This window comes from Aspergillus lentulus (genome assembly GCF_001445615.1).
Source record: "Aspergillus lentulus DNA, contig: Alt04, strain: IFM 54703, whole genome shotgun sequence".
In the NCBI taxonomy this organism is placed as follows: domain Eukaryota; kingdom Fungi; phylum Ascomycota; class Eurotiomycetes; order Eurotiales; family Aspergillaceae; genus Aspergillus; species Aspergillus lentulus.
In genome coordinates this window covers 3,817,974-3,841,678 of record NW_028322122.1, presented here as the reverse complement: position 1 = coordinate 3,841,678, position 23,705 = coordinate 3,817,974, and the positions used below count along the sequence as shown (strand labels likewise).

The 23,705-nt window shown below is 49.7% G+C and overlaps 7 protein-coding genes and 1 non-coding gene across 8 annotated transcripts; 3 read left to right on the top strand and 5 right to left on the bottom strand.

The window, feature by feature from the left end:
• Positions 1 to 1,161: 1,161 nt before the first annotated feature.
• Positions 1,162 to 2,619, top strand: ALT_2525 (uncharacterized protein; the record flags this gene model as incomplete). Its single annotated transcript, XM_033562148.1, has 8 exons — positions 1,162 to 1,320; positions 1,379 to 1,406; positions 1,454 to 1,625; positions 1,670 to 1,806; positions 1,860 to 1,914; positions 1,963 to 2,028; positions 2,077 to 2,206; positions 2,260 to 2,619. 8 exons carry the CDS (start codon positions 1,162 to 1,164, stop codon positions 2,617 to 2,619), a joined length of 1,107 nt encoding a protein of 368 aa, XP_033418039.1.
• A 376-nt stretch (positions 2,620 to 2,995) lies between these two features.
• ALT_t059 lies at positions 2,996 to 3,067 on the bottom strand. Its single transcript has one exon. It is a non-coding gene; the product is annotated as a tRNA-Cys (tRNA).
• A 623-nt stretch (positions 3,068 to 3,690) lies between these two features.
• On the bottom strand, positions 3,691 to 5,191 carry ALT_2524 (putative salicylate hydroxylase; the record flags this gene model as incomplete). Its single annotated transcript, XM_033562147.2, has 6 exons — positions 3,691 to 4,028; positions 4,073 to 4,182; positions 4,229 to 4,307; positions 4,359 to 4,420; positions 4,484 to 5,061; positions 5,111 to 5,191. 6 exons carry the CDS (start codon positions 5,189 to 5,191, stop codon positions 3,691 to 3,693), a joined length of 1,248 nt encoding a protein of 415 aa, XP_033418038.1.
• A 402-nt stretch (positions 5,192 to 5,593) lies between these two features.
• Positions 5,594 to 6,487, bottom strand: ALT_2523 (ankyrin repeat domain-containing protein; the record flags this gene model as incomplete). The annotated part of the gene is made up of 1 exon (XM_033562146.2): positions 5,594 to 6,487. The coding sequence occupies one exon, from the start codon at positions 6,485 to 6,487 to the stop codon at positions 5,594 to 5,596; it is 894 nt and encodes a 297-aa protein (XP_033418037.2).
• A 330-nt stretch (positions 6,488 to 6,817) lies between these two features.
• On the bottom strand, positions 6,818 to 7,483 carry ALT_2522 (uncharacterized protein; the record flags this gene model as incomplete). The annotated part of the gene is made up of 1 exon (XM_033562145.2): positions 6,818 to 7,483. One exon carries the CDS (start codon positions 7,481 to 7,483, stop codon positions 6,818 to 6,820), a length of 666 nt encoding a protein of 221 aa, XP_033418036.1.
• A 1,714-nt stretch (positions 7,484 to 9,197) lies between these two features.
• ALT_2521 (Ankyrin and HET domain protein) lies at positions 9,198 to 11,675 on the top strand (the record flags this gene model as incomplete). The annotated part of the gene is made up of 1 exon (XM_033562144.2): positions 9,198 to 11,675. The coding sequence occupies one exon, from the start codon at positions 9,198 to 9,200 to the stop codon at positions 11,673 to 11,675; it is 2,478 nt and encodes an 825-aa protein (XP_033418035.2).
• A 134-nt stretch (positions 11,676 to 11,809) lies between these two features.
• On the bottom strand, positions 11,810 to 12,667 carry ALT_2520 (RTA1 domain-containing protein; the record flags this gene model as incomplete). Its single annotated transcript, XM_033562143.2, has 3 exons — positions 11,810 to 11,995; positions 12,054 to 12,598; positions 12,649 to 12,667. The coding sequence occupies 3 exons, from the start codon at positions 12,665 to 12,667 to the stop codon at positions 11,810 to 11,812; spliced, it is 750 nt and encodes a 249-aa protein (XP_033418034.2).
• Positions 12,668 to 13,963: 1,296 nt separating this feature from the next.
• On the top strand, positions 13,964 to 23,212 carry ALT_2519 (uncharacterized protein; the record flags this gene model as incomplete). Its single annotated transcript, XM_089599363.1, has 11 exons — positions 13,964 to 14,272; positions 14,330 to 15,197; positions 17,876 to 19,359; positions 19,412 to 19,538; positions 19,612 to 20,385; positions 20,453 to 20,598; positions 20,664 to 20,839; positions 20,903 to 21,016; positions 21,085 to 22,262; positions 22,314 to 22,396; positions 22,451 to 23,212. The coding sequence occupies 11 exons, from the start codon at positions 13,964 to 13,966 to the stop codon at positions 23,210 to 23,212; spliced, it is 6,021 nt and encodes a 2,006-aa protein (XP_089456509.1).
• Positions 23,213 to 23,705: the final 493 nt, after the last annotated feature.

Genomic DNA, 23,705 nt, shown 5'->3' with positions numbered 1-23,705 from the left:
GGCCTCCACTTTCCGAGCTCCGAAGTGTCAATTTAGTCGATGCAATTTGTTCGCGCTTCGTAGCGCAGACGCCTAACCTGTTACGAGTTAGGGCACGGGCTGGCCTTTTTCCCGTTTCTCTCACCTCATACATGCCTATTTCCGTACTGAGACTCTGGATACCCATTTACGACGACTCGATAGGGAAACCCATGCCGCACGGGTGCAAGCCAATCAACTTTAAACCCGAGGATGGGACGTTACTCCAACTTACGGACCTTTGAGTCTAGTCTCGGCTCGCTCCTTAGTTCCTTGTACTATTAACGTGAAGATAGTAAGGATGCGGTGTGTTTACTTACTCGAGAGAAGGAAATTGCCTGCTTTCAAAACGACAGATTGCTCGACTTATATCTGCATGTGAGCTGGATAAAAAGCAAATTCTCCCATCGTGCAGACTGCCGTAAAAGCTTAAAAGCAGATATGCCGTGATTAAAAGCAGCCAGCGCCACCATGGCTGGAATAGTTACGTTCTCGTATTTCTCATTGTAAACTCTAATACAGCTTTCTATGAGTAATAGCCCTAGTCAGGGGTGTGTTAGACTTTCAACGATCGTCGTCAACCAAAGGACTGGGCAACAGTCTAGAGAATAATGGGAAGCAAGCTTCAATGGTCCATGTCGCACTTTATGGGACCATCGACCAGGGTCCAGGAAAGTCTTCCCAGGAATCAAAAGGCACATTGTCTCATGCCGAGACCGGCGTATTGGCGTCGTCCAGACACCTTATTGTTATGTAGATCATCCAACAAGTCTCTTTGTCTGGTTCGATTTTCCACTATTACGAAAGCTACCATAATTCTATCCATCCTTACCAGGGAACGAGAGCCCACAGCTCTGGTCCAGAATATGCAAACTTAGATTGGCATTCCCTGAACCCAAAATCTTGTCGCTGGGTTTCCCCTGACAGGCACCTCCATGCACTGGTAAAGACAAAGCTTGAAGGTATTTTACCTGACACAGATCCACTAACATCCATGGCAGTGCGCCGGTCAACTTCCAAGTGCATGAGTAGCAAGCGCCATCCGGGACACGTTACGCTGGTTAATTTAAGATATAGCATCTGACATCGTACGATCACTTGCGTCCCACGTCCTGTTCCTGTTCATTTAGCCAGTCTCCCAAGATGCCACAGGCTACCCCGTTTCAGAAGGAGGCCTGGACGGAATACGGAATTGGGGTTCTCATCATCCTTGGTCGAATATTTGCACGATGGAAGGTGGTTGGAGTGAAGAACTGGCAGGGTGATGATTACTTTGCCATCATCGCAATGCTCTTTTGGACCGTGGGTTCTCCCGCGTCTTCGCCAGAATGACACTGTATCCACTGACAGAGATATGCAGGCCGAACTCACCATGTTGGAACTTATCGGTGAGTAATCTCGACCGATCACGACGGATAATCGGCTGACTGGACAGGCCAACATGGTGCCAACATCGGTCTCACTGATGCTCAGCGAGCGGCCTTGACCCCGGAGCAGGTCAAGAGTCTTGTCATCGGCTCCAAATGTCTGCTCGCTGGATGGACCTGCTATGTGACACTCATCTGGTGTCTCAAGGCTTGCATGTTATTCTTCTACAACCGCTTGACGTACGTTTCCATTTACCCTCCAGACAAGGTGCTAACCATGGTAGACTGGGTCTCATGCAGCAGAAGCTTGTCAAGATCAACGCTGTGCTGTGCGTGTTTTCCTATGTCGCGGTCATCTTCACCATTTACTTCCACTGCCTCCCGATACAAAAGCATTGGCAGATATACCCGGATCCTGGAGGTAAGCATCATCGCTGAAACTCTGCATACAACGATGCGATTCTGACCCATTAGAACAATGCACTGTCGACCGAATAAATTACATCGTCCTCGCCGTAACCAACGTCTGGTAAGTTGCAGGCACGAAATCAACCAGCGAAGAGACTAACCAGCACAGTACGGATGCCGTCCTGGTCTCGATCCCCGTTCCCCTGCTCGCCAAAGTCCGATTAGCATTGCGCCGGTACGCACATCATTTCCAACCTGCACACGCGAGCACTAACAAAAACAGAAAACTCGTCATCGGCGTCCTCCTCTGCGGCGGTGTCTTCGTCATGTGCGCCGCCCTCCTCCGCTGCATCCTCTCCCTGCAGAGCATCAACAGCATCAACACCAGCACCATCTGGGCCATCCGTGAAACCGTATGCCCCCTTCCCCCCAATCAACCGTTTCCTCGCTAACAGCTAACTACCAGTTCGTTGCAATCATCGCCGTCAACGCCCCCTGCATCAAACCCCTCTTCAGCTCCTCCGTCTGGCTCGGCTCCTCCAAAGACCCCTCCTCCAAGAACGCGCATCGCTACGGCGGAAGCGGAAGCTACTCCCTCTCCGTCTTCGGCAAATCCAAACCGGATCCCTTGGTTTCGCATACGAGTAAACTGGGCGACCACGCCAGCGACGAGTTCATCCTTCGCGAGCAGAGTCAGAGTGGGCCGACCTACGTTCATGATGTAAGTGGTGGTCATGGTCAGCACATGGATGAAGAGTCGGGCAAGTTCGCCGAGGGAGGGATACAGGTTACTACTATGTATGAGGTGAAAACGGGAAGGGCGTAGATTGAAAGAGAGATGGATTGTTTTTGGAGGGATGTATATTATTGATACCTACTGGCCTCGGCGGCTCATTTTCTTTGTATATCCACACACGATGATGTTTTTTAGAGATTTAGCATGCAGATGCGATTTTTTGTTCTTCACCATATGGTGTATGAGTATGATTAGACTGTCTGTTCCCACATGGTATATATGCAAGGCCGAGGTAACAGGGACTTTCACATGGCAACCCGTCTGCAAAAATTGCACCGACAGCTAATCACAGTGCGACGGGGGAAACCAGAGATTTAGATAAAAATAAAATGAAACATAAAGAAAGACAAAGTTTCCAGTAGCGCTGCAGAATACGAAGGGATAGTGGTAAAGATACGAAAAAAGAAGGGCTAAGCGTGGATCGAACACGCGACCTTAAGATTTGCAATCTCACGCTCTACCACTGAGCTACCAGCCCTATTGGTTGACTGAACTCTATTTACTTAGTTTCTTATACTAATACTTAACATTGATCAGTAGGTGAAGCAGTTGCTACTATGTCAATCGCCTCAAGGCATACAGTACAAGCCTTGTGTCAGTGAAATGCAACTGGGCTCAGCCCTTGACACTTTAGTCTATTGATGTTGCAACGAGGCATTATTCGTCTTCGCCAGCCACCTGTACTATGATGCTTGATCCAACATTCGCTTTGAGGCGTCGACTGGGGATGAGGAGTTAGCTCTCAACCCCCACTCTAGATTGCATAAGAATATTTTATGGGAGGCAGGAAATTTGGGGTATATTATCGGATATAGCAAACAAATCAGTAATAGCTGTGGCTCACAAGACAGCCGACGGGAAGATTGGCGTACCTCAGCTTGACTGTATATGGAGACACCATGTGGTAAACCTCCTATAGACACGCTCCCTCTACTATAAGCCGTAGGACCAGAAGTCACAGTTCTATGACTATCTGACACATGCCGCAGCATATATTGACCGACTCTTCAATGCCCCTGAACTACATTTATAAACCTACCGATGTCTGCTCATCAAAACCAGAGAATGCACACAAACTGCATAGCGTATACTCTAGAGCACTCAAACCACCGACTCTCCACTCAGATACAACTCCAACAACCGCCGACTCTCCTCCAACACGTCACACCGAAAATTATGCTCCATAAACTCCGGCGGTGACGAAGGGACCTTGGCCCCCTCCGGCATATACTGCTGCGCGCGTTCCTTGACCTTCCACCCCTGGTCCTGCCCGGCATTGGAGAATATTGTTATTACAGACGCACGGTGGACACGCACCTTCTCAAACAGCGCTAGACGATCCCGGATGTCGTCTTGTGTCGGGTGATCCGGCATGCGCGCGAAGATCTCACCCAGGGCACCGCCGTCCTCGATTGCCTGGGCGCCGCCTTGGCCTTGGTCTGGAGAGGTTAGCTACTGCAGATTGCAATGGGGAATGACGTACGAGGGAGCATTGGGTGTGCAGCATCGCCTATCAGCACGAGGCGTCCGCGACTCCAGGTTGGGATGGGATCGCGGTAGAGGAGCGGCCACCGTTTGATGCTCGTTGCTTTTCTGTGCTTGGTTAGTGTGCGATTTTTGCTGATGTTGATAGGCTTACTTGATAATTCTTAGAAGCGTTGGATGAAAGTCCTGGTATTGAGCGAGAACGTCGCTGACATCGGCGGACAGGTTCCAGTCTATCCGACAGTCGGTACTTGAAGAATGAACTGGAAGATATGGATACTAACCTTCTTTTTGACCATCGCCGCGCTCATACAAATGTATGCCCACAAAATTCTCAACTGTGTTACTGGTCCTCATGAGTGATGCTCCACCATGTAATGATTGAGGGCCTTACTCGGCACACGAATACCAGATTAGTCGCCGTACACCTTCCGCAACGTATATCCTCATCAAACCATCCTCCAAAAGGTGCGCCGTCTCAGAATCTTGCTTGATATCCTCCGTCGGAATCAGAAACCGAAACGCAGCGGAACCCGTGGCGACAGCCGGCGTCGCATGGCCGATGACCTGGTGAATAGCGGTAGTATGTACACCATCTGCAGCGACAACAAGGTCCGCTCGATGAATTGACCCATCGGCCAAAGTAATCGACCCATTCTCAGCGTCGAAGCCAACTACCTCAGACCGCAAGATGATCTCCACGGGGAATCCCGGCGCATCCGATGTCGTCGCCAGGCGCCGCAGTTCGGAGTGCAAGTCGACCCGATGAGCCAGATACCAGGGTGCACCATACGTCTTAACAAAGTGGGAGCAGTCCACCCCGACGTTGGATGTGAGCGATGTTCCTGGTACCACCATTGTTCGAAGACCCTTCACAAAGCGAGCTCTCTTAGGGTCGAAACCCCAATGTGAGAGAATCCGGGAGGCGTTCGGCTGGACATGGATTGCTGCACCGACTTCGCGGAGGAACGAGGAGCGTTCGAAAATCTGGCATGCTTAGTTTCTCTCAACTCAACCTGTTCTAACAGAGACTTACCTGCACCTTGTGGCCGGCACGACGGAGTCCAATCGCAGCGGCCAGTCCGGCGATCCCACCGCCAACTATAATGACCTTCATCTGTGACTATCAGGCTCTCAGATATGATTGATAACTACGTATAATGTTAAGTATCTGACGGACTGTTCAGTTTTCGGTTTGCACAAATGGCGGGGTGAGGTCGATGAACCACCTCCAGTTCACCGACTCAACAAGGGGGAGACGCGTATTTCATGCATCGAGCCCTTGCCTGACAGCGAATCAAGATGGGATCATCCCTGTATATGCATCAAAGTGGAGGTACTAATACTTTGCTTACTTGAACGGTGCTGATAGAGGTGAAGCTACGTTGATGAATCGAGATATGCCTTCCATTGGACTATAACAGCGGGACATACAACAGGCGAACAAAATGGACGAGCTCGCGCGCCAACGACAACAGCCAGTCAAAGCAAAAAGGATTATAGCCCAAGAAAAAACAAACTACTCTTCGTCCGTAAGCAAATCCACCAACGCCTGGTTACCATACCGCCGCGCTAGACTGGCCGCAGTGGCACCCGCATCATTTCCCAGCGCACGATCCGCACCACGCGAGAGAAGAAAGACAACAATTTCTGGCAAACGATTGCAAGCCGCAGCCTTCATGAGAGGCGTCGTACCATCAACTGTCCTCTCATTTATAGTCCCCGGCGATCGAACAGCAATCCACTCCAGAAACTCCAGATCGGTGGCACACTCCGCCGCCGCATGCCAGGCCGTCTCGCCCGAAGCGCCATGAACAAACGAAGCCAGATCGACTCCATCGGCCATTAAAAGCTCCGCCAGACTGGCATCGCAGAATTTGCAAAGCGCGTACATGGCGTCGTCAGACAATCTGCGCTCTTTGCTGGGGAGGTGTCGAACGCGGTCCCACAAACGCGCGAAGATCGATGCATCCCAGGTCGCGGCGAGAGAGAGGAACGTGCCGTCTTCGCAGTCATTGGTAGCGCCTATGCGTCCGCAAAGATCCTCGGGAGAGGAAGTGTCAATGAGGTACCGCGAGATGCGCTCGGCTTTGGAGGCCAGAGCCAGGCCGAGGAGCTTCCAGCCGCTGCGGCTGTAGTGCTGGAGGCTGAGACCGGCGCCGACGAGGCTCTTTAGCGTTTTGATACGGTCGTACCTGATAATGTCAGCGATGGGGTCCGATGAGTGGTCAGTCAGCTTTTTGAAGGCTCTGGCGCTTGGGACGGTGTAGATGTTGTTGTCAATGAAGCGTTTCTGCACGATTTCTCTGGCACGGGGTGCGAGCTCACCGTCTGACTCGATGATCTTCCATAGTTCTGGGGTCTCGAGAAACTTCAGACTGGCAGGAGAGATTTTGTACAGCTCTGGTGCCATTTTTCAGATTCTAAACAGCGATCACAGAACAGACTTGGAGGGAGATTGAATTGCATGGGTAGATTCAAGTTCTGACACCTTGACAGATATGAAGATTTATAGGCCTCTCCATCCGTTGTCTTAGACATCGCATCATCTGTCTTGAGTGTCATTGTCTCTGAGCATGAGACAGCTGCGGCATTGCGGCGGCACCGGCAATGTGCGACAATCATGAAGTATAGGGAATACAATACATTGTTTCACCCTCCTTTGTCTCCCGACACATGGAGAAACAACCATGCCTTGTACTCCGAGACTAGAGACTCGGAGAGAGCCATATGCAAATTCAGTCTATTGATTAACAGAAGTTTCTGCCTGCACCTCCTTCCTCATAAACGCCTCCCACAGCTTCACCACCTCCCCATCTAGCGTCCTCTGCTCATAGAGCGGCTCCTCCTTCCAGCTCACATACCCAAGACTCTCATACCACTCCTGAATACTAAACGCCGGCGGCGGCATGCCCAGTCTCTCCCAGAGACCCCGCCACTCGGGCCCCTCATCGTACAGGTACCGTTTACTCTGCGCATTAAGCGTAATGAATCGGCAGCGCGGGCTACCATACGGCTCCACAACGGCCATTTCCTCAATCAAGCGCATCGCATGCCGTCCCAGCCCGTAGGAGCGGTATTCAGGCAGGATGAAGAATGAGCTGATGGTCAGCACGGACTTGTCTGCGCGCGCGAGGTCGGGGTCAGGCGGGTCGCAGTATGCGTCGAGGGCGATGTGGCCTGCGCGAATGCGAATGCCTTTGTTATCACTAGTGCTGTGATCGGGGATGGTGATCCAGAAGAGGGCTTTGAGGTTTTCTTGTTGTTTTTGTTTCCAAGTCTGGAGGGTCTGCGGGTCGGAGAACCAGCCGCAGATTGTACGTTGCTTTTGGAGCTCAGCGAATTGATCCGTGTTGTGTAGATTGATGGGCTCGAGGAGGCATTTGGCAGTGAGAGATGAAGACTTCATTATTGTGATGCAGTATAGATCAAAGTTAAAAGGATCCTGCGTCTTTGTATTTGTGACTTGCATATGTAATATCCACGCGCTCATGAGTCATGCCATGCCGGCTTGAATCGGGAGTCTTGGAGTGGGATAATTGTCACCGCAATGGGAGTAGACCCTTTGAATCATGTGAGGGTAGGGGGTAGGCTAGTGGCCGCCCCAACAATGAGGCATTGTGAACTACCGTGTTGGCTGGTAGAAAGGTTCTAAAATAAGGACACAGAAGGGTGGGTCCCCCACAGATCCAGCAATCTAACTTGATCGACGTCCAGTCCCTTTCTCCCTTTTCCCAGTAGCCTTCGTCTTTTATCAGAGATTGTTGTTCGGCGGTCATCAGATCGGCAGGAGCTATTCCAGTAAGCTAATTTCTTCTTGTCTTGGCTTATTGCACAAATATCACACTACAAGGTCTCATCTAATTGCGATGCTTTCAGAACCGCCTTACGTAGGTGGACAACTGCCTGGCAGAAAACGCCAGAGTCCAATCTCGAGCCCTTTGACCCCAATGCCCTCTGACCTTTACGTCAGGTGCAAGGCTGAGTTTTGCTTATATCCGCAACTGCTTCTTGAGTGGTGACGAACGGTCCCGAGAGTCTCACTCATGGGATCCTGTCAGCATCGCGGATCGTCTTCGTGCAATGCCAGCTGGGAAACGCAGTGGAGCCAACAACTCACCGCTCAACACGCCATCACACAATGGGCATATTAGTTAAACTCGACATTGAGTACGTTAAACGTAACCAGGCTTTGATTCTGAACGTTGAGGCTGCGTGATGCGGTCTAGAATGTGCCGTTTTCCTTGATAAATGGCTGCGGGAACTCAAAGGAACCGTCAATAATCGTCCTCTATCAGGTTAGTAAATTCTTTGTTCCCTCTCTGGCGAGTCGCGTTGCAATTCAAAAGAGTGAAGCTCACGTTTGGGGTGTAAAATCAGAGCATCACCTGGTACATTCGATTAATGAAGTTGTGAAAGAAGGCTTCGCTTCCACTCCCAGTACCAATGTTCAAGCTAATATGAGCGATTTGGATAGCGTGGCTGATTGTGTTCTTGAGATTTGGCCATATATCATGCAGCGTAATTCCCCATGGACATTCATCAATACGGTAGGCGATGTGTTTATCGCCTATAAATTGAATGGTCGGTGACTATTGCTTCCATTCCATCATAGAGGGACTATACTGGACCTCAGTCCTCAACTAACAGAACGGAAAGCTGGAAGTTTCGAGCAAAGACTCACAATATAACAGAAGCAGTGGTCTATGCCCTAGATTTACTATTTCATTCCTCCTTTCCTCTGTGGGGCAAATATCCATAAAAACCTCATTCAATCATGGATCAAACCCTAATTGATTGAAATAATACCATGCTCGTTGCCAGTAACAGGCCGTAGCCTAATTTGATTTCATATAAACTAGATTTCGCTACTAGCAGAAAATATATATACTAACAGACTTATTGACCTTACAGAATTTTTTTTTTGTTGTTTTGTTTTGTTTTCTCCCAATGGCTTGCCGTATCTAGCTAGATGCTTCGCTTGGATCTTGAATCTCGTATTCAGTCAGCCTTCAGACCTGGGTCTCTTCCCCCTCGACACACATTTGGAGTTGGAAAAGATCGTAACCTTCCAGTCAAAGAGCAATTCAGAACTAAGAGACACCATCACCACCTGGAATAGGATGTCGCGGATCACTCCCCAGACCCATAAAACATATGACTACGAGCCCCTGCCCAACTCTACATCAATCCGACTCTTACGAGTTGATCACAAAGACCCCGATGGCCTACTACATTGCACCATCAAACACGTCGATCTGAAACATGGGCCTTTGTACCATGCCATGTCCTACACCTGGGCCAACCCGCACAGCGAACTCGCCCAGGTCCAGGAAACCAGGGACAGATATTCAGAGAATTACCCCCCAGAGCACAGAGAATGTATATCTGTCAACGGGAAGTTGTTATACATCACTCGAAATGCGTACGATGCGCTCGTCTCCGTCCCCAGAGACGCGTGGGCGAAATACTGCAACAGAGGTAATCGGAGGAAACTTCTCCGGACGTCGCTTCATTGGGCGTCTATTGCCGGGAAGGAGGACCTGATTCAGCCGCTTCTGTGCTCTGGTGTGGACGTCAATGTGAGGGATGAATGGGGCGTGACGCCGTTGAGTTACGCGGCGCAGGTGGGAAGTCGCGAGGGTGTCGAGTTGTTGGTTTCTGCGGGTGCGGATGCGTGCATTGCGGATAATCGGGGGAATACTCCGCTTGATCATGCGAGGCAGGGTGGCTATGAGGAGATTATCCGGTACCTGGAAGAGGTCATGCAGAAGGGAGGAAGGCTCGAGCCGCGAGTGGATTGGCCTGAAGGTCCAGAACGATGGTGCTGGATTGATCAGATTTGTATCAACCAGGATGATATCGCGGAGAGGGCAGCGCAGGTTGCGATCATGGATCAGATATACAAGAACGCAGCTTTTACGCTTGTCTGGCTTGGGCCCGGGGATCCCTACAGCGATATGGCGATAAAGGCTATCGAGAAGCTGGATACCGCGGCAGGAGACTTCATCCGAAGCATGGAGATACAGCCATATAGAGAGCAACCTGAAGAGAGCTACGCTGCTGCAAGGATCCCTTATGTTTCGATGGAGGAGTGGACTGCCCTCGCGGCCCTCTTTCAACGTCCCTACTTTCGGCGCCTCTGGATCGTCCAGGAGAACATCCTCTCGGACATCATCATGGGCTACTGCGGGACTCGTGAGATCCCGTGGAAAGCATTCCACACCGTGGCACAGCAGATCTACTTTCGACAAGAGCTGCTGGGTCGACCGACGTCAACTGCATTTATTGCACCGCATCGGCCAGTGGCAGCTCTTGAGAGCGAGCTGGTATATCTCACTCAGTGGCGGGAGCGGTTGCAGAAGGGCGACGAAGCCACCGTTCCTCGAGAGCTGTCGCTGGAGAATCTCATCTTTGACACCTGGACCTTCAACGCGACCGACCCCAGGGACCAGATCTTTGGGCTTTATGGTCTGCTCCGTGAGGGTGGTACGGTCGATTGGCAGCCGGACTACTCTCTGTCCGTAGGAGAGGTCTTCGCCAGAGCAACTAAGGAGATCATCCAGAAGGCAGGCGAGTTGCGCATTCTTTCCGCCGTCCACGACGAGTCCCTTAGGAATATTGCCGACCTACCCTCCTGGGTTCCGGATTACAGCGCCAACTTCTGCAATATGATGTGCGCCAATCATCATGCAGCCGGAGATTCGCCCATGAGGTCCATCATGGGCAGTTCCTGGAACAAACTTCCTGTGGCCGGTGTTAAGTTTGACTCGGTTCTCGCGATAGGGAACACCACCAGCGGACCCGGGCAGATGTCCATGTTCTTTGACCCAAGGTGGCTGGAACTCGCTCTTCTGCTTCCTGTCCCTTACCACACCGGCCAAGCGAGAACAGAAGCGCTGTGGCGCACCCTCTGTGCGGACCAGGCCCTTGATGGCTCAATGCCAGCTCCTTCGTCCTACGGGGACCATTTTAAAACAATGGTGTGCAGTCTTGTCTGCGTCAAAGCTGCTGAAACAGCGCACTCTGCAAAAAAAGATCCAGAGGATGTCGTTGATCTCCTCTCGGCTGCATACCATGTTCGGAAGACCTGGTCGAGTCCCCCTCTCTCGGAATTGTCCGTGGAGGAACTCACGCGTGCTGTCGCAGATCCGGAAACGAACCTCAGTCAGCCGGACCTCCAGACATTGACTCATTTGTTGTATAAGCTGCAGTTTCTTGGGATTGCTGAAGACCAGTGCTTTACACCCTCTATCGATGAGGTCGACAAAGCATACTACAGTTCCTCATGGCTGCCCTGGGATGAGAGCGATACATTACAGCTTCCTGCAGAGGGACAAGAGTTTTATAATGCGCTAAGACAGAAGCATGGTCGACGGAGGCTATTTGTCACTGCAAATCGGTACATGGGCTTGGGACCGGCCTCGATGGCGGTTGGGGATGAGGTGTGGGTTTTGGCGGGCTCGGGGGCCGCGATGGTGCTAAGGGGGACCGAGACGGATGACGAAATCCAGCTGGTTGGGGCAGCGTATGTGCATGGGATTATGAATGGGGAGCAAGTTGGTGTCGATGTAAAGTTGCGGGATATTACTCTAGTATAACAAAGTTGCATAGATTTCACATAGTTAGCCCAAAATGCAAGTTGAACACAATCTACAAACCTCCACGAGGAGTCCGCCAATACTATTTTGTGAAGCCCACCTCTCCCTCAATGAAGGAAATGGTCAATCAGTATCTATCGGGCGTGCTTCGGCAGTCTAAATCCCAGATGTGGGAGGTATTTCCCCGGATGCCAGTACACGAACAATGCCGCACATGGGAGGATTGGCAATGCATCAAAGACATACAGGCACCACTCATGCAAATTGATATAGCCATTCTTGCCTTCGGTGAACTCGACCAGACGGTAGACCGAACGTATCTGTAGGAGAGATCAGCGATGACCTACGTTGAGCGTAAGATCAGTATAAAGCACTTACAAGAATCATCAGAGTAGAAAAGTTGACTACTCTCAGCAAAGCATTCCAGTTGGCACTCTTCCTGGCACCACCAGGTCTTGCACCACTGCTCTCAAGCATTTCAAATTGCTCGCCGACAGCCTTCACGAACCGTTCCGACGTGAAGTTGAACCGAAACGCAGCAATGGAGAATAGCCCAAAGGCGATCAACTGGACTATGACACCAATCAGTGCAATATTGCGACCAGTGTCGAACTTGCCCTTCGCATCACTGCTAGTACCATCGACTGATGTGATCAAGACTGCCCCGCCTAGCTGAAGTAGCAGGGCCACGATGTCAAAGCCCACGAAGATCGGAGTGATAAAGCGAGGAGGAACCCAGCAGAGCTGAAAAGTCCGTGCTTCGGCCGGGACGATAAGGAAGAGGATACGGCCGAACAGGATATAACAGCAAGCTGCCATCAGGACGGGCGCGAGGATAATAAGAGAAAATTGTAGTACGTAGGGCATGCGTTCAGAGACGTGTTGGGCGGATATAGAGCGGGAAATGAAGCCTATTGCTTCCACTTTGGCATATTAGTGGTGACAGTTGCCGATATTGCAAGTATGCACTTACTAGCCACTGCAATGACCATGATGATCCATACCCAAGCTCTGTATCGGATCCATTGAAATACAGTTAGGGCAAAGGTGATTGAGTACAAGACTGCAAAGACAACGGCAGCACCTAAAGAAGGGTTGTATTCGTAATAGGACGCCTTGTATTCCCGTGGCAGATACATGATATATTAAGAAATATTCTTGACAGAGCCAAAGAGTTCTTTGGGGGAACAGTCTGTGCTTTCTGCGATTGTCGATAGCATCTCCAAATATATATAATAACTTCTTCATGAAACGAATGCCGGTAAAGGATCGGCACTCGAACATAAAAGCCTAGTGCCCAAAAAAGGGAGTGTATTTCGGGACACTGCCACACTTTTAGACTTTTAGGCAGCTATTATGTTATCTCTATCTTGGAACCAAGTCTGGTCCCCTGAAGAGTCGCAAACTTCAGATATCCGATGAGACAAAAGCTGCAGAGAGGAGGACAATCATCCAGCCAATAAAAAGCATCATTTCCATCTCGGTCAGCGGACTTCGGTTGAGTAGCCAATCATACAGTTCAGACCATCCTAATTGAGCTAGCGAAGACGAAATACTTGCCTCATTTGGCAAGCGCGGTGGCTGCCTCGCTACTGCCTAAAAGGGTTAGTGACAGCATCGCCTCCTTCATTGGTCTCCATCTCCATCTCCCTGTTTCATGTCATCATCCACGACATTGGAACCTTAAGAAGGAGTCCTGTCTAGCAGTTGATGTGTGGATGAGAATGGTCCTTGGCAACGTGACATCTGCGGCTCCCTTAAGCATAGGCCTAGTTCGATCTCTTGTAAAAATCTGGCCGATGCACGTCTTCTGCGGCTGCCTAGTTGAAATACAGTTCATCGGCAACACACAGCTTGAATCGTCTTCTTAGATATATTGCATTAAGTTGGAAGACATTGATCCGTCAACCGTGCAGCGACAAAAATGCCTTTTTGTTGTCGACCGAGCAAATTCTGTCTTGGGTGTCGCCAGAGACGCATCAAAGTAGGTGTCCTCCGCAACGGAGGAGCCATACTGACCGTGACAGTGTGATATGGCAGTCCCGGCCTGCTCTCAATGTAAAAGAGCTGGCAAGGAATGCGTGGGCTACAGGGACGAGCTCCCTCTGTTATTCCGAGACGAGAATGCTCGCACCATCAGACGAGCTACGGCTGCTAAGGCTCGATCCAGAGCTCAAAGAAAGGATGCAGGATTCGATTCCGCTTCTTCACCTGATTTGCAGCTTTATAGATCAAGCCAAAAGCCTATTACGGCTACCTCGTTATCCTCAACCTTGCCGTCCCTTGATATGGACGAACTCGGGCTGCATTTCTTCGTCTATCACTTCTCCACTTACGCCTGGGCCGGCCGATGCTCACCTCAAAATATCACATCGGCTTTTATGCGTCGATTCGACGAAGATACGACTTTGAGAAGTGCGGTTGCTTCGGTCGGTTTAGCTGCCCTGTCGAATATTCGAAAGGATGAGGCGATCTTACGTGGAGCACGGCAGAGGTATGGCCAAGCCATTAGAATAATCCAGAGCACACTGAGATCTAAGACCGCCTACCAACTGAACGGTACCTTTAAGATTATCTTGATGGTTGCTCTATTCGAGGTAGGCAGCTACCGGTCCCCATGGAGGAGTAATGGATCTGATCGTTCGTCCATACAGATTGTCGACGCCAGCCCGACGTCAAAGCTATCATGGATCGTGCATTTGCAAGGTGCAGCAGCCTTGCGCAATCGGTCACCGCGAGATTTCTTCACCAAGAACCATCGTGCTCAGATCATGTTCACATTTACTTGGATTTTCAAATACTTCCAGACCGGAGGGCCCTTTCCACTAGAGTTAGAAGGTTGGGTGGCGCCGGATATACCTGTCGAGGCCAACGATGACTTACCTGCTGTCTCACTGATCGAGATCCTCCTCAGATTTATCCGTCTGCGTGCCAGTCTCTCCAAAGGCAGTGACCAACCAATGAGCAGCGCTTTAACGGAGGTGCTGGCCTGCGAAATGCGGCTAGAGGGATGGTCAACGAGCCTCCCTACCAAATTTGGTTACAGGGAGAAAGTTTCAACAGATACCTCACAATACTTCTATGGTCGCTTCCACCTCTATGAGGACGTCTGGGCTTCACGCATTCTAATCCACTATCTTGCGGGCCGCCTCTTGGTGAATGAGTTGATATTGCACCTTGCGTCCCAATGTGATACGTCAACCGAGCAAATACTACAGACAACTCATGCCCACCGTACGATCATTCAGATGGCCGTCGATATCTGCATTGCCGCCGCGAGCCAGCCTCTATTTCCGGATTATATAAGCCTCGACGGAAGAGATTATACGAGCCTCAACAGAAACGGCGCAATGCCTCCGCTCAGTGGCGTCTTTATGTTTATGTACCCCCTTGCAGTGGCTGCAACTGCGACTGGGGTGTCCGATGACCTCCGTGAATGGGTGTTGCGTACTCTTGATCATATTGGTCAGACCATGGGTATCCGTCAGGCTTTGTTGATGAAAGCCGAGGTAGCACAGTCCTGTAAGCGCAGGCTCCAAAGTCAAATATACTGTCATCGGACGGAGACTTCATCGAGCCTTGGAAATTCATGTCTGCAAAATGGCGATGCATGCTTAAGCTGAATGACACACATTGTACCAGTACTGAGAGTGCTATGACTAACGGCCCCGGTGCCGCCGTCGAGGATAGGAGCTCATCCTGCTGAGCTAATCAAATCAACCAACTCGATTACTCTCTTGCTAGGCTTTCATCAAAGTAAGTTGTCTTCGAACATTACATATAGAATATGAAAGCCTGTGAAATTGACACTAAAAATGACTGCTACTGCGGCCATAAATAGCTGCATTTCCACCTGTAATTTCCCCCAGTAGGCCACTGCTTTGGTACTTCAGCACATGCTCCGTACGTTAGGCGCAGCGAGCCAGTATGTAGCAAAGCACAGGGGTTATATATATAGTATATGGCCCAAAGAGATATCATCACCCACTAGGCGTAAGATGCTCACACCTTGGTCATTAGCTTGACTATAAAGGTATTACTACTACTATACTATCTACTATCTAATAGGGAGCATTCCCTAGTGCCCTTATAGTTCTAATTACTCTCCTAAATTAAGATAGCCTAGTATAAGTATTTCATATATCTATATTGAATAGAATAACTTTAACAAGAAATATACCTGTGAATCTTTCGTGCGAATAAAATAGTCAATTAATCTGGTCCATCTTAGAGAGTATCTACAACATACTTCAGGTGGCCTGGCCGGTAGCAGGCACAGGCTTCGTGGCGGGGAGCATATACTGATCTGATCAGCTCAGCCATGGGGAAGCTGACAAAATCCAGGCAACAGCGGTTTAGCCCAAACCTTGATTAACTCCAATACCATGGTTTAAGCAAGAGCCTTTAACTTTCATCCAATAGAAAGTGGAAGGCTCGGCGGGTTCGACCCGCGACGGATGGCCATTTTAACTGAAAACAACCATTAGTTATCACTATGTATCATCAGCCATCAACAATAATCCACAGATGAATACCCATTACGGACACTCAGCTTTAGCAAAGGTTAATAAGAATGTTTGTGGGGAAATCTTTTTCCTTTTCCGTTTCTTTATTTCTTTGGGGCCATTATAGCTATTGCTGATATAGACCCTAAGGGGAAATGAATGACGTACATGAATTACTCTAGAGGGAAGTGGACGTGGACTCAACAGCAATGAATGATGTAGGTAGACTCTGGATGAAGTGGATATGGACTTGGCCAAGGTGGGATGCCCAGCAGGATGTGGACTCCCAGAGCTGATGTTGCCTCTGCCCGTATGTAGGGTTGTGGGCAACCATAATTTGTAGGGGAAACCATGGACTCCGTGCATCAGTATTATAACCGCGAGCAGCTACAGTCGCGTAATTGGGGTTGACTTAGCCGAAGTAAACCAGTGATATATCCACAAAGGGTCAATTCTGATGAAGTCGCTATTATAAAATGTCGCTGACGTTGACACTAAGGGGGCAATATTGCTAGGGGATATTATGCTGTCACTTAGACTAGAGCGAATCCATATCCCTTACGGGTTGAAGACGCTGTGAGCTGGGACTTCTGATCCAACAACCGCTACGGATTCGACAATTCTGATATATATTATGTATATTCAGATGAAAAGCATACCATATAATCTATAAATAGAGCAATATATGTACATGCTAGCTAAGGCCTAGACATACATCTAGATCGAATTTAGGTCATCAGCTCGTTTGGGGCTTGCGTGACCTGCAGGTAATCGGCAACACCTGGTGGAGACAGGGTGGTCCTTAGACCTAGCCCCCGAACGAGCACGTTGGGATTAACAAATTGAGACATATCCTTTAACCTCTTAGTGAAATAAATCTCTCTAAGGCCAGGCCTACCAAGTGCATCAAGGTGGATGCCCCTGAGGGGGATATAACCATCATTGGCCCTAAGCTACAATGATACTTGGGAAATGACAACATCATTATCACAAGCTTCAGCCTTGATCCTTTCGATTTTCTTCTCCAAATTGCAGGCGATGAAAAGAGGAGATTCGTACCTTGATGAGAGTCCCCAAGGTTTTAGTCTATGACCCAACAGCCGTGAACGGAGTCTTCAAAGTATTATGGATCTGGCAACTGTCGCAAGCGGAAATGATTCTCCATTATGTGCGGGTCTCAGCCTGCCATGGCCTCGGTGTCATTGTCTGCGTTATGGTCTTGCGTCTGAATTCGGGTTTGCGTTTTCGCAAATGCACGTATTGGACATTTCCAAATTCTTTTGTCTTACTTGATAGGGAAAGAGACAGCAAAGCCAGTTGCAGAGATTCGACAGCTGTTCTGGATGACATGGTTGTTCATATGGGACTTCGGCTCCCGACGGACGACGTTGATGACATACGCCCGTACGCGTTCTTCTGTGCACCCATAGGTAGAATAAGGTCTTCTCGTCATTAGATTAGCACCCTTACGCAATCACTCAGATCCAGTCCCTCATTGGAAAAGCACCAGCAATCATCATAGACGTCCGTTACATACTTTGCGAATGTAGTTACCATGTTCCAGCTGTGGGCTAATGTGGGCTGTGATGTAAGGGCAGTCCATTGCTGTTGTCATATATGTTGCGGAATACCAGCCCTCTCTAGGAGACAGAACGTCCGTAAGACACTACAAGCTACAGACCGCTCTACACTCAGGTATTCATTCTGCATCACCCAAAATGGCCTCTGTACAGACAGCCTCTTTCCCCAATGCGAGAGACTTAACCATCAAGCAACAATTCTCGCACCTCAAGCGCAAGGGCGCGTTCAAAAACCTCGACTCTCTCTACCCCCTCATAAGCAAACTCAACGACCTGCCCACCCGCACCAGTATCGAAGTTGGCCCAACCACCAACCCTCGATCCATCCAGCAGACTGGCGCAGACACCCTCGTTGTCGGTGGCGCCTTGGTTAAGAACGCTTCCTACTTGACCATGAACGAGCAAGGTTCAATTAGCGAAGTGCCCATCCGGCCGCTGCCTCTTGTCACCAAGCCCACCACCACCGGCAGCGCCCTGCTTATGGCGCCCCTGAACTCGAGCCAGCCCACTCTCTTCCTCCAGCATACCCAAACGGGTCCTCTCCAGTTCGTTAGCGGTGTGGCAGCTGACCCTGTGCACCTTGAGGAAGTCGCGGCTGAGGCCACAGAAGCAAAGACCCCCGTTGCAGCAAACCCCATCAACGATTACGTGCTAAGTGGCGATCTGGAGAACTTCTGGGGCGTCAAGGGGCTCAAAGCAAAGCTATATGTATACCAGGGCGATGGGGCAACGCGCGAAAAAGTCAAGTTGGGCAAAATACCCTTGCTCGAGGACGGAGTGGGCTCCACGCTATCTAAACTGGAAGATTCGCCGCTTGGTAAACTCTTCCCTCACATCGACCTGGATGCAATCAAGAAACTGCCCATCAAGAATATCGAGTTCACCTATTCTGAGGAGGAGGATGACATCCTTTATCCCAGGGGTCTGCGGCTCGAGGGTGATGTCGAGGTTTCTGGTGGGCACTTGCAGCCCGTCGCTGACATGCTGGCGCGCATCTATGGCGAGAAACATGCGCCTGCAGAGCTGCATGTCTCAGCTCACTTGAGTGATGAGCGGGATTGGACGAAGCCGCCTAAGATTACGAAATTGGTTATCGGGGCGTATTTGGAGGGGAATCTGAACGTCTGGGATTTTTTGACGTTCAAGTCGGTTGGCGTCGAGATCTCGGCGATTCAGGTTGAGCAGAAGGAGAGCCAGGAGGATGACGAAGGTAGTAACAACGAAATGAAAGAGAACGAGAGTAATGAGGAGAACAATAAAAAGCGCGGTGAAGTTATTGCCGTGGAGAAAAGTGAAGTCGAGAATAAAAGGGTTGGATCTGAGAAGTTTGTGGCCAAGGGCAAGGCGGAGGAGGACGTCACCGCTGCCAATGAATGGGAAAAAGTGGACAAGGGCAATGATGCCAAAAAGCAGCCCAAGAAGACCTGGAAGTTCGGTCTCAGCGTCCTAGGGACCGCTGACATTCTTGGCTTGCCCAAGGCAACGAAGCCGCTAGGGACGAAATTCCGCATGGCGAGAGACGCTCAGGAGGACACGCTGTACAACATAATCTTGACTGCCGACGACTGGTCGAATGTCTACGGTATCAGGAATTTAAATGTGAGCCTCCCTGACAACTCCTGCACATACGCTCAGCTAAGGCGTTTCTCAGTTATCTAAACCCAAGTTTACTGCGTCCTTCGAGGCCGGATCCTTCTCCAGCACAATTCAACTAAACACAACCGCGAAACTCAGTCTCGCTGATATCACTGTTGACATCGAAGGAAAGCTTTCCAAGGGTATGCTACCTTTCCTTCAATTCCAAACCCATGATCGAAAGCAGCTATCTAACTCCACCCAATATAACAATAGAAGACAGCTACCTCGACGGCCAAGTCGGCCCCTTCACCTACCACCAACTCTTGGAGGTCTACGCGCAGATCCGTGGCGACAACAAACCGTCGCTTTCCCCGCTTGACGTACCTGGCGAGAAGCTACAGTTTGAGCAGTTGCATCTTCGCCTGTCCAATGACATGATGGAAAAAGCGCTGGAGTTGTCAGGCAATGTTCATTTCAATGAGCATATAACCTCAAATGGCCTGATTAAGGTCGGCTCGGCTGGGTTGGTCATTACCGGTAATGTTGAGGACTTCAAGATCGAGGGGCAGGATATTACAGTGACGAAGGCGTCGTTGGATATCGAGATTGGTGCTAGGCCGCCTAAAGAGGACCCACGGAAGGTGGAAGGCGATAAAGATGAAAAAGACGGAGATGAGAAGAAAGAGTCCGGGACAAACACAAAAATCGCCGATGTTACGACTCCCGACACAATGAACCTCGATGAAAGAGAAACTGATATTGACAAGAACCTCCGCAACCGCAAGAGCAAATTCGCGGTGACGGGCGAAGTGGAATTTTCTGGCCATGATATCAAAGTCGGCGTGTACTACGAACGCCAGGCGAAGACCAAGAAGCGCGAATGGCTGCTTTACGGCGAAATTGACAGGGTTCAACTGTCTGAATTTTTCCGTGATCTCAGTCGCTCGGAGTTCGACTATGTTCTGGAGAATGTGGCTCTTATAGCAGCGTCACAGGACTATGGGGACACGGATGATATTAATCTGAAAGGATATGAGGTCCGACAAGGTGTGTGCAGTGCAGCCCAGCCTCTTAAGCTTTCAAGTTTACGAGGTAACTGACCAACCCTCGGCAGGACTCTCCCTGTGGGCGACTATCAAGCCCCCTAAGCAGATCACTGATCTCTCCAATGACCCGCCGCCCTTCTCATCTGTGAAGCTGGAAGTCAATTACTACCAGCGTGTTTTCACTATACAGGTGGAGATGCCACCGGAGTTCGCTGTTAGTTCTCCCTCTATCGCCGTCCTTCCAATACTCTCCACAGTCCCCTAACGAAACATTGCCAGATCGACATACCGAAGACCCAGTCCCGTCTTGAAAGGATGAGCGTCGGCTTAGAGACTGGCTTAGATCCGAAGCTGACGCTACGTGCCATTCTCAAGATCGTCCTAAAGGGGCAGAAAGACCCGTTAGAGATCGAGGTAATGATCAAGGCTGGTGCTGTAGACGCGAATGGTTCACTGTAAGTCTAACGTTATCCTGTACCCGATCTGGACAATGAAGAAGATGCTTACTGCATTGAAAGACGATCTATAACGCCATGGGTGAACCCTTTCGATATCAACAAGGACCTCATCTTGAATGCCCTGGCTGTTGAGTTAGGCATCAACTATGCCACGGTTGCTGAGCAAGGACCTTCGTCAGTTTATTCTTCTCTTAGCAATCTACAGGAGAGTTCATGCGTGTCGAAGCTAACCAGTCTAAAAGGACCTTCGGATTGACAGCCGAGATCGACATCGACAGCACCATGGCCAAGGGTGGTATGCTCATCAGCGAGACCGAGGGCGAGATGTTCCAGGCTGCTGTGGAGAACATGGATATGTGCAAAATCGTCCGCTTTGCTGGCCGTCTGGCCAAGATTGAATCCCTACAAAATCAGGCGGGCGACCCAGGTATACTTGTAATCGAAAAAGGAGAATTGTACCTCTCCAGCGGGGTCAGGATCGGAAGAAAAACCTATTCCTCGGGAATTAGTGTCGCCGGAAAGATGAAAATCTTTGACAGGACGGGAGAGTTCAGCGCGGATATCAACGACGCGGGATTCACTGCCGCCGGAACAGTTGATAGCTTTCAGATCGGCGCCCTGAAGGTTTCTGCAGCTGATGACGAGAAGAACCCCGCCAGCTTTGATATCGCAATGACTCCGGACGAGCAAAGAGTCAAGGTAGATGGGATGGTACGATACAAAGATGTGAAGATGGTTGCGCGGGTGGACTGCAACATGCAGGCAGCACCGGCTGGGCTCGACGCCCATCTACTGGTCCAGTTCGATGAAGGATTGGAGATCGACCTCCTTGCCCACGCCACTGTCAGTGCCGCGCTGAAGCTGTCTGAGACTGACTTTGAGTTCTCGGCGGTCCTAGATGGCCATTTATTCGATCTTATCTGTAAGGGAATCACAACAGCCCTGCAAGCCCTTCAGAAATACGCCGATAAGAGATTCACCGACTATGAGCAACAGCTCAGTGGCGAACTGGCAGAGAGTCAGAAAGAACTCAAGGAAAAGAAGGAGGAGCTGTACGAAGCTGAGTCGACCGCCAGGAAAAATGAGGCAAAGCGCAAACAGGAACTCGAGAATGCAAAAATAAACTTTGAAAAAGAAAAGAAAAAACTTGATGATCTAAAGGAGGCACTTGCCAACGCCAAATCTGACAAAGACGGACTAGAAAAATTGTATCGAGAGGAATTGGACAATCAGAAACGCGAACGCGATACAGCAAGAAAAGAAGCGAGGGAGCAGTACAACAAAAAAATGACAGAGCTTCAAGACGAAGAACGCCGTCTCAAGGCTGACAAGGCAGGTTATGACAATCAGCGCGCCCAGTCATACGGAGCGTTGGAAGCAGCATTAAATTCCTGGTTGGGATCGAAAAAGGAAGCCGAAGGTAAGCCATGTCACTCGTTCATGGATTTTTGAACACGACTGATTGTGATAGACCGCATGAGGAAGGCCAAAGAAAGTCTTGATTATTGGAACGGCCGATGGAACCGAGCCGGGCCCTTTGAGCGAATGAAAATAGTGAGAAACTGGAGTCTTTCGCGGTAAAGGAAACCTTACTGACCTTTCTCTAAGGGGCTATCAGTGGACGCTGCCAAAATCGAGGACAGCCTAGCCGAAGCGCACTGGGCTGCCGTCATAGCCGAACAGTCCGTGGTTAGCGAATTTAAGAATAGACCAGAATACCGGTTCTTGATGGACAAGATTGATACAGTGACCAACTCTTTGGTGAATGTTGTCAAGGATCTGACGGCGTTGAAGAATCAGGGGATAGATGGTTTCATCAGGGCTGCAATTACGCCTGAAGAGGAAAAAGTCCAGGAGGCTCAAAAAAGACTGGACGCCCTTCTCGACGTGAACTCCAAAGAACAAAAGGCTATCCGACGGGCACTGAAGGATCTTGAAAATGACAGACCGGACATTGAGCTACGAATCCAGCAACATAATAACGAGATCTCCCGTCTGGAAGATGAAGGTACGAAGCGGGTAGCCTGGCTCGACTATGACAACGCAATGAAGCAATATAATAATCTAAAGAGCACGGTGGGCACCCTGAAGCACGCCCTGGAAACAATACACCACGAATTCGATGCAGGTATCCAAGTCGTCAAGGATAAGACGGTGATCTGGCGCAGATTTTTCCCAGATATTACCAGGATTGAAGTCAAGGCGAGCACCAACGCCATCAAAGCCCAGAAGCCAATCATGATGAGCGTCACAGCCGAATACGAGGGGAAGCTGAGGTCTTTCTCCGTGGAATGGACACCCAGCTCGAAGTTTAGGCCGTACGATCTCTACAAAACGATTGCTACCAATGCTAAAAAGAACTTTACTTAGTCGAGCTGTTGAGGCGGACCTCTACAGTTGTTGATGGCGATACTAAGGATTGAGATGCCTGGTTTTTGACGGGCATGTGCTTCTATACAAATCAGCTGTAGATTTAATATTACTGCAAGCTCCAACCTTAACTCATTGGTGATTAAAATATAACATGTGGTTAGGTACTTACACGCCACTATAAATATAACAAAGGCACAGCTACCAGGTCCATGGGTGGTTGTGGTGAACACACCAGAGCAGAGGGGTTAGCAGCAAGTTAAGGACTATTATCCTATTTACATACACTCAGTAGTCGGGAAGGATATATAAGAACACCCAGTTGTAACTTTTATAACACCGACTTTCAACTAGGACAAAGAAAGAGTCAAAAACTCACAACATAAGGCCTGTATAAGTTGCAAAAGTTAATCCAACTAGAGAGCTAGGCAAATGGGTCTCTGGAGTTATATGTGCTGCAGCTAATAGCTTTACTCTCATACTAAAAGGAACA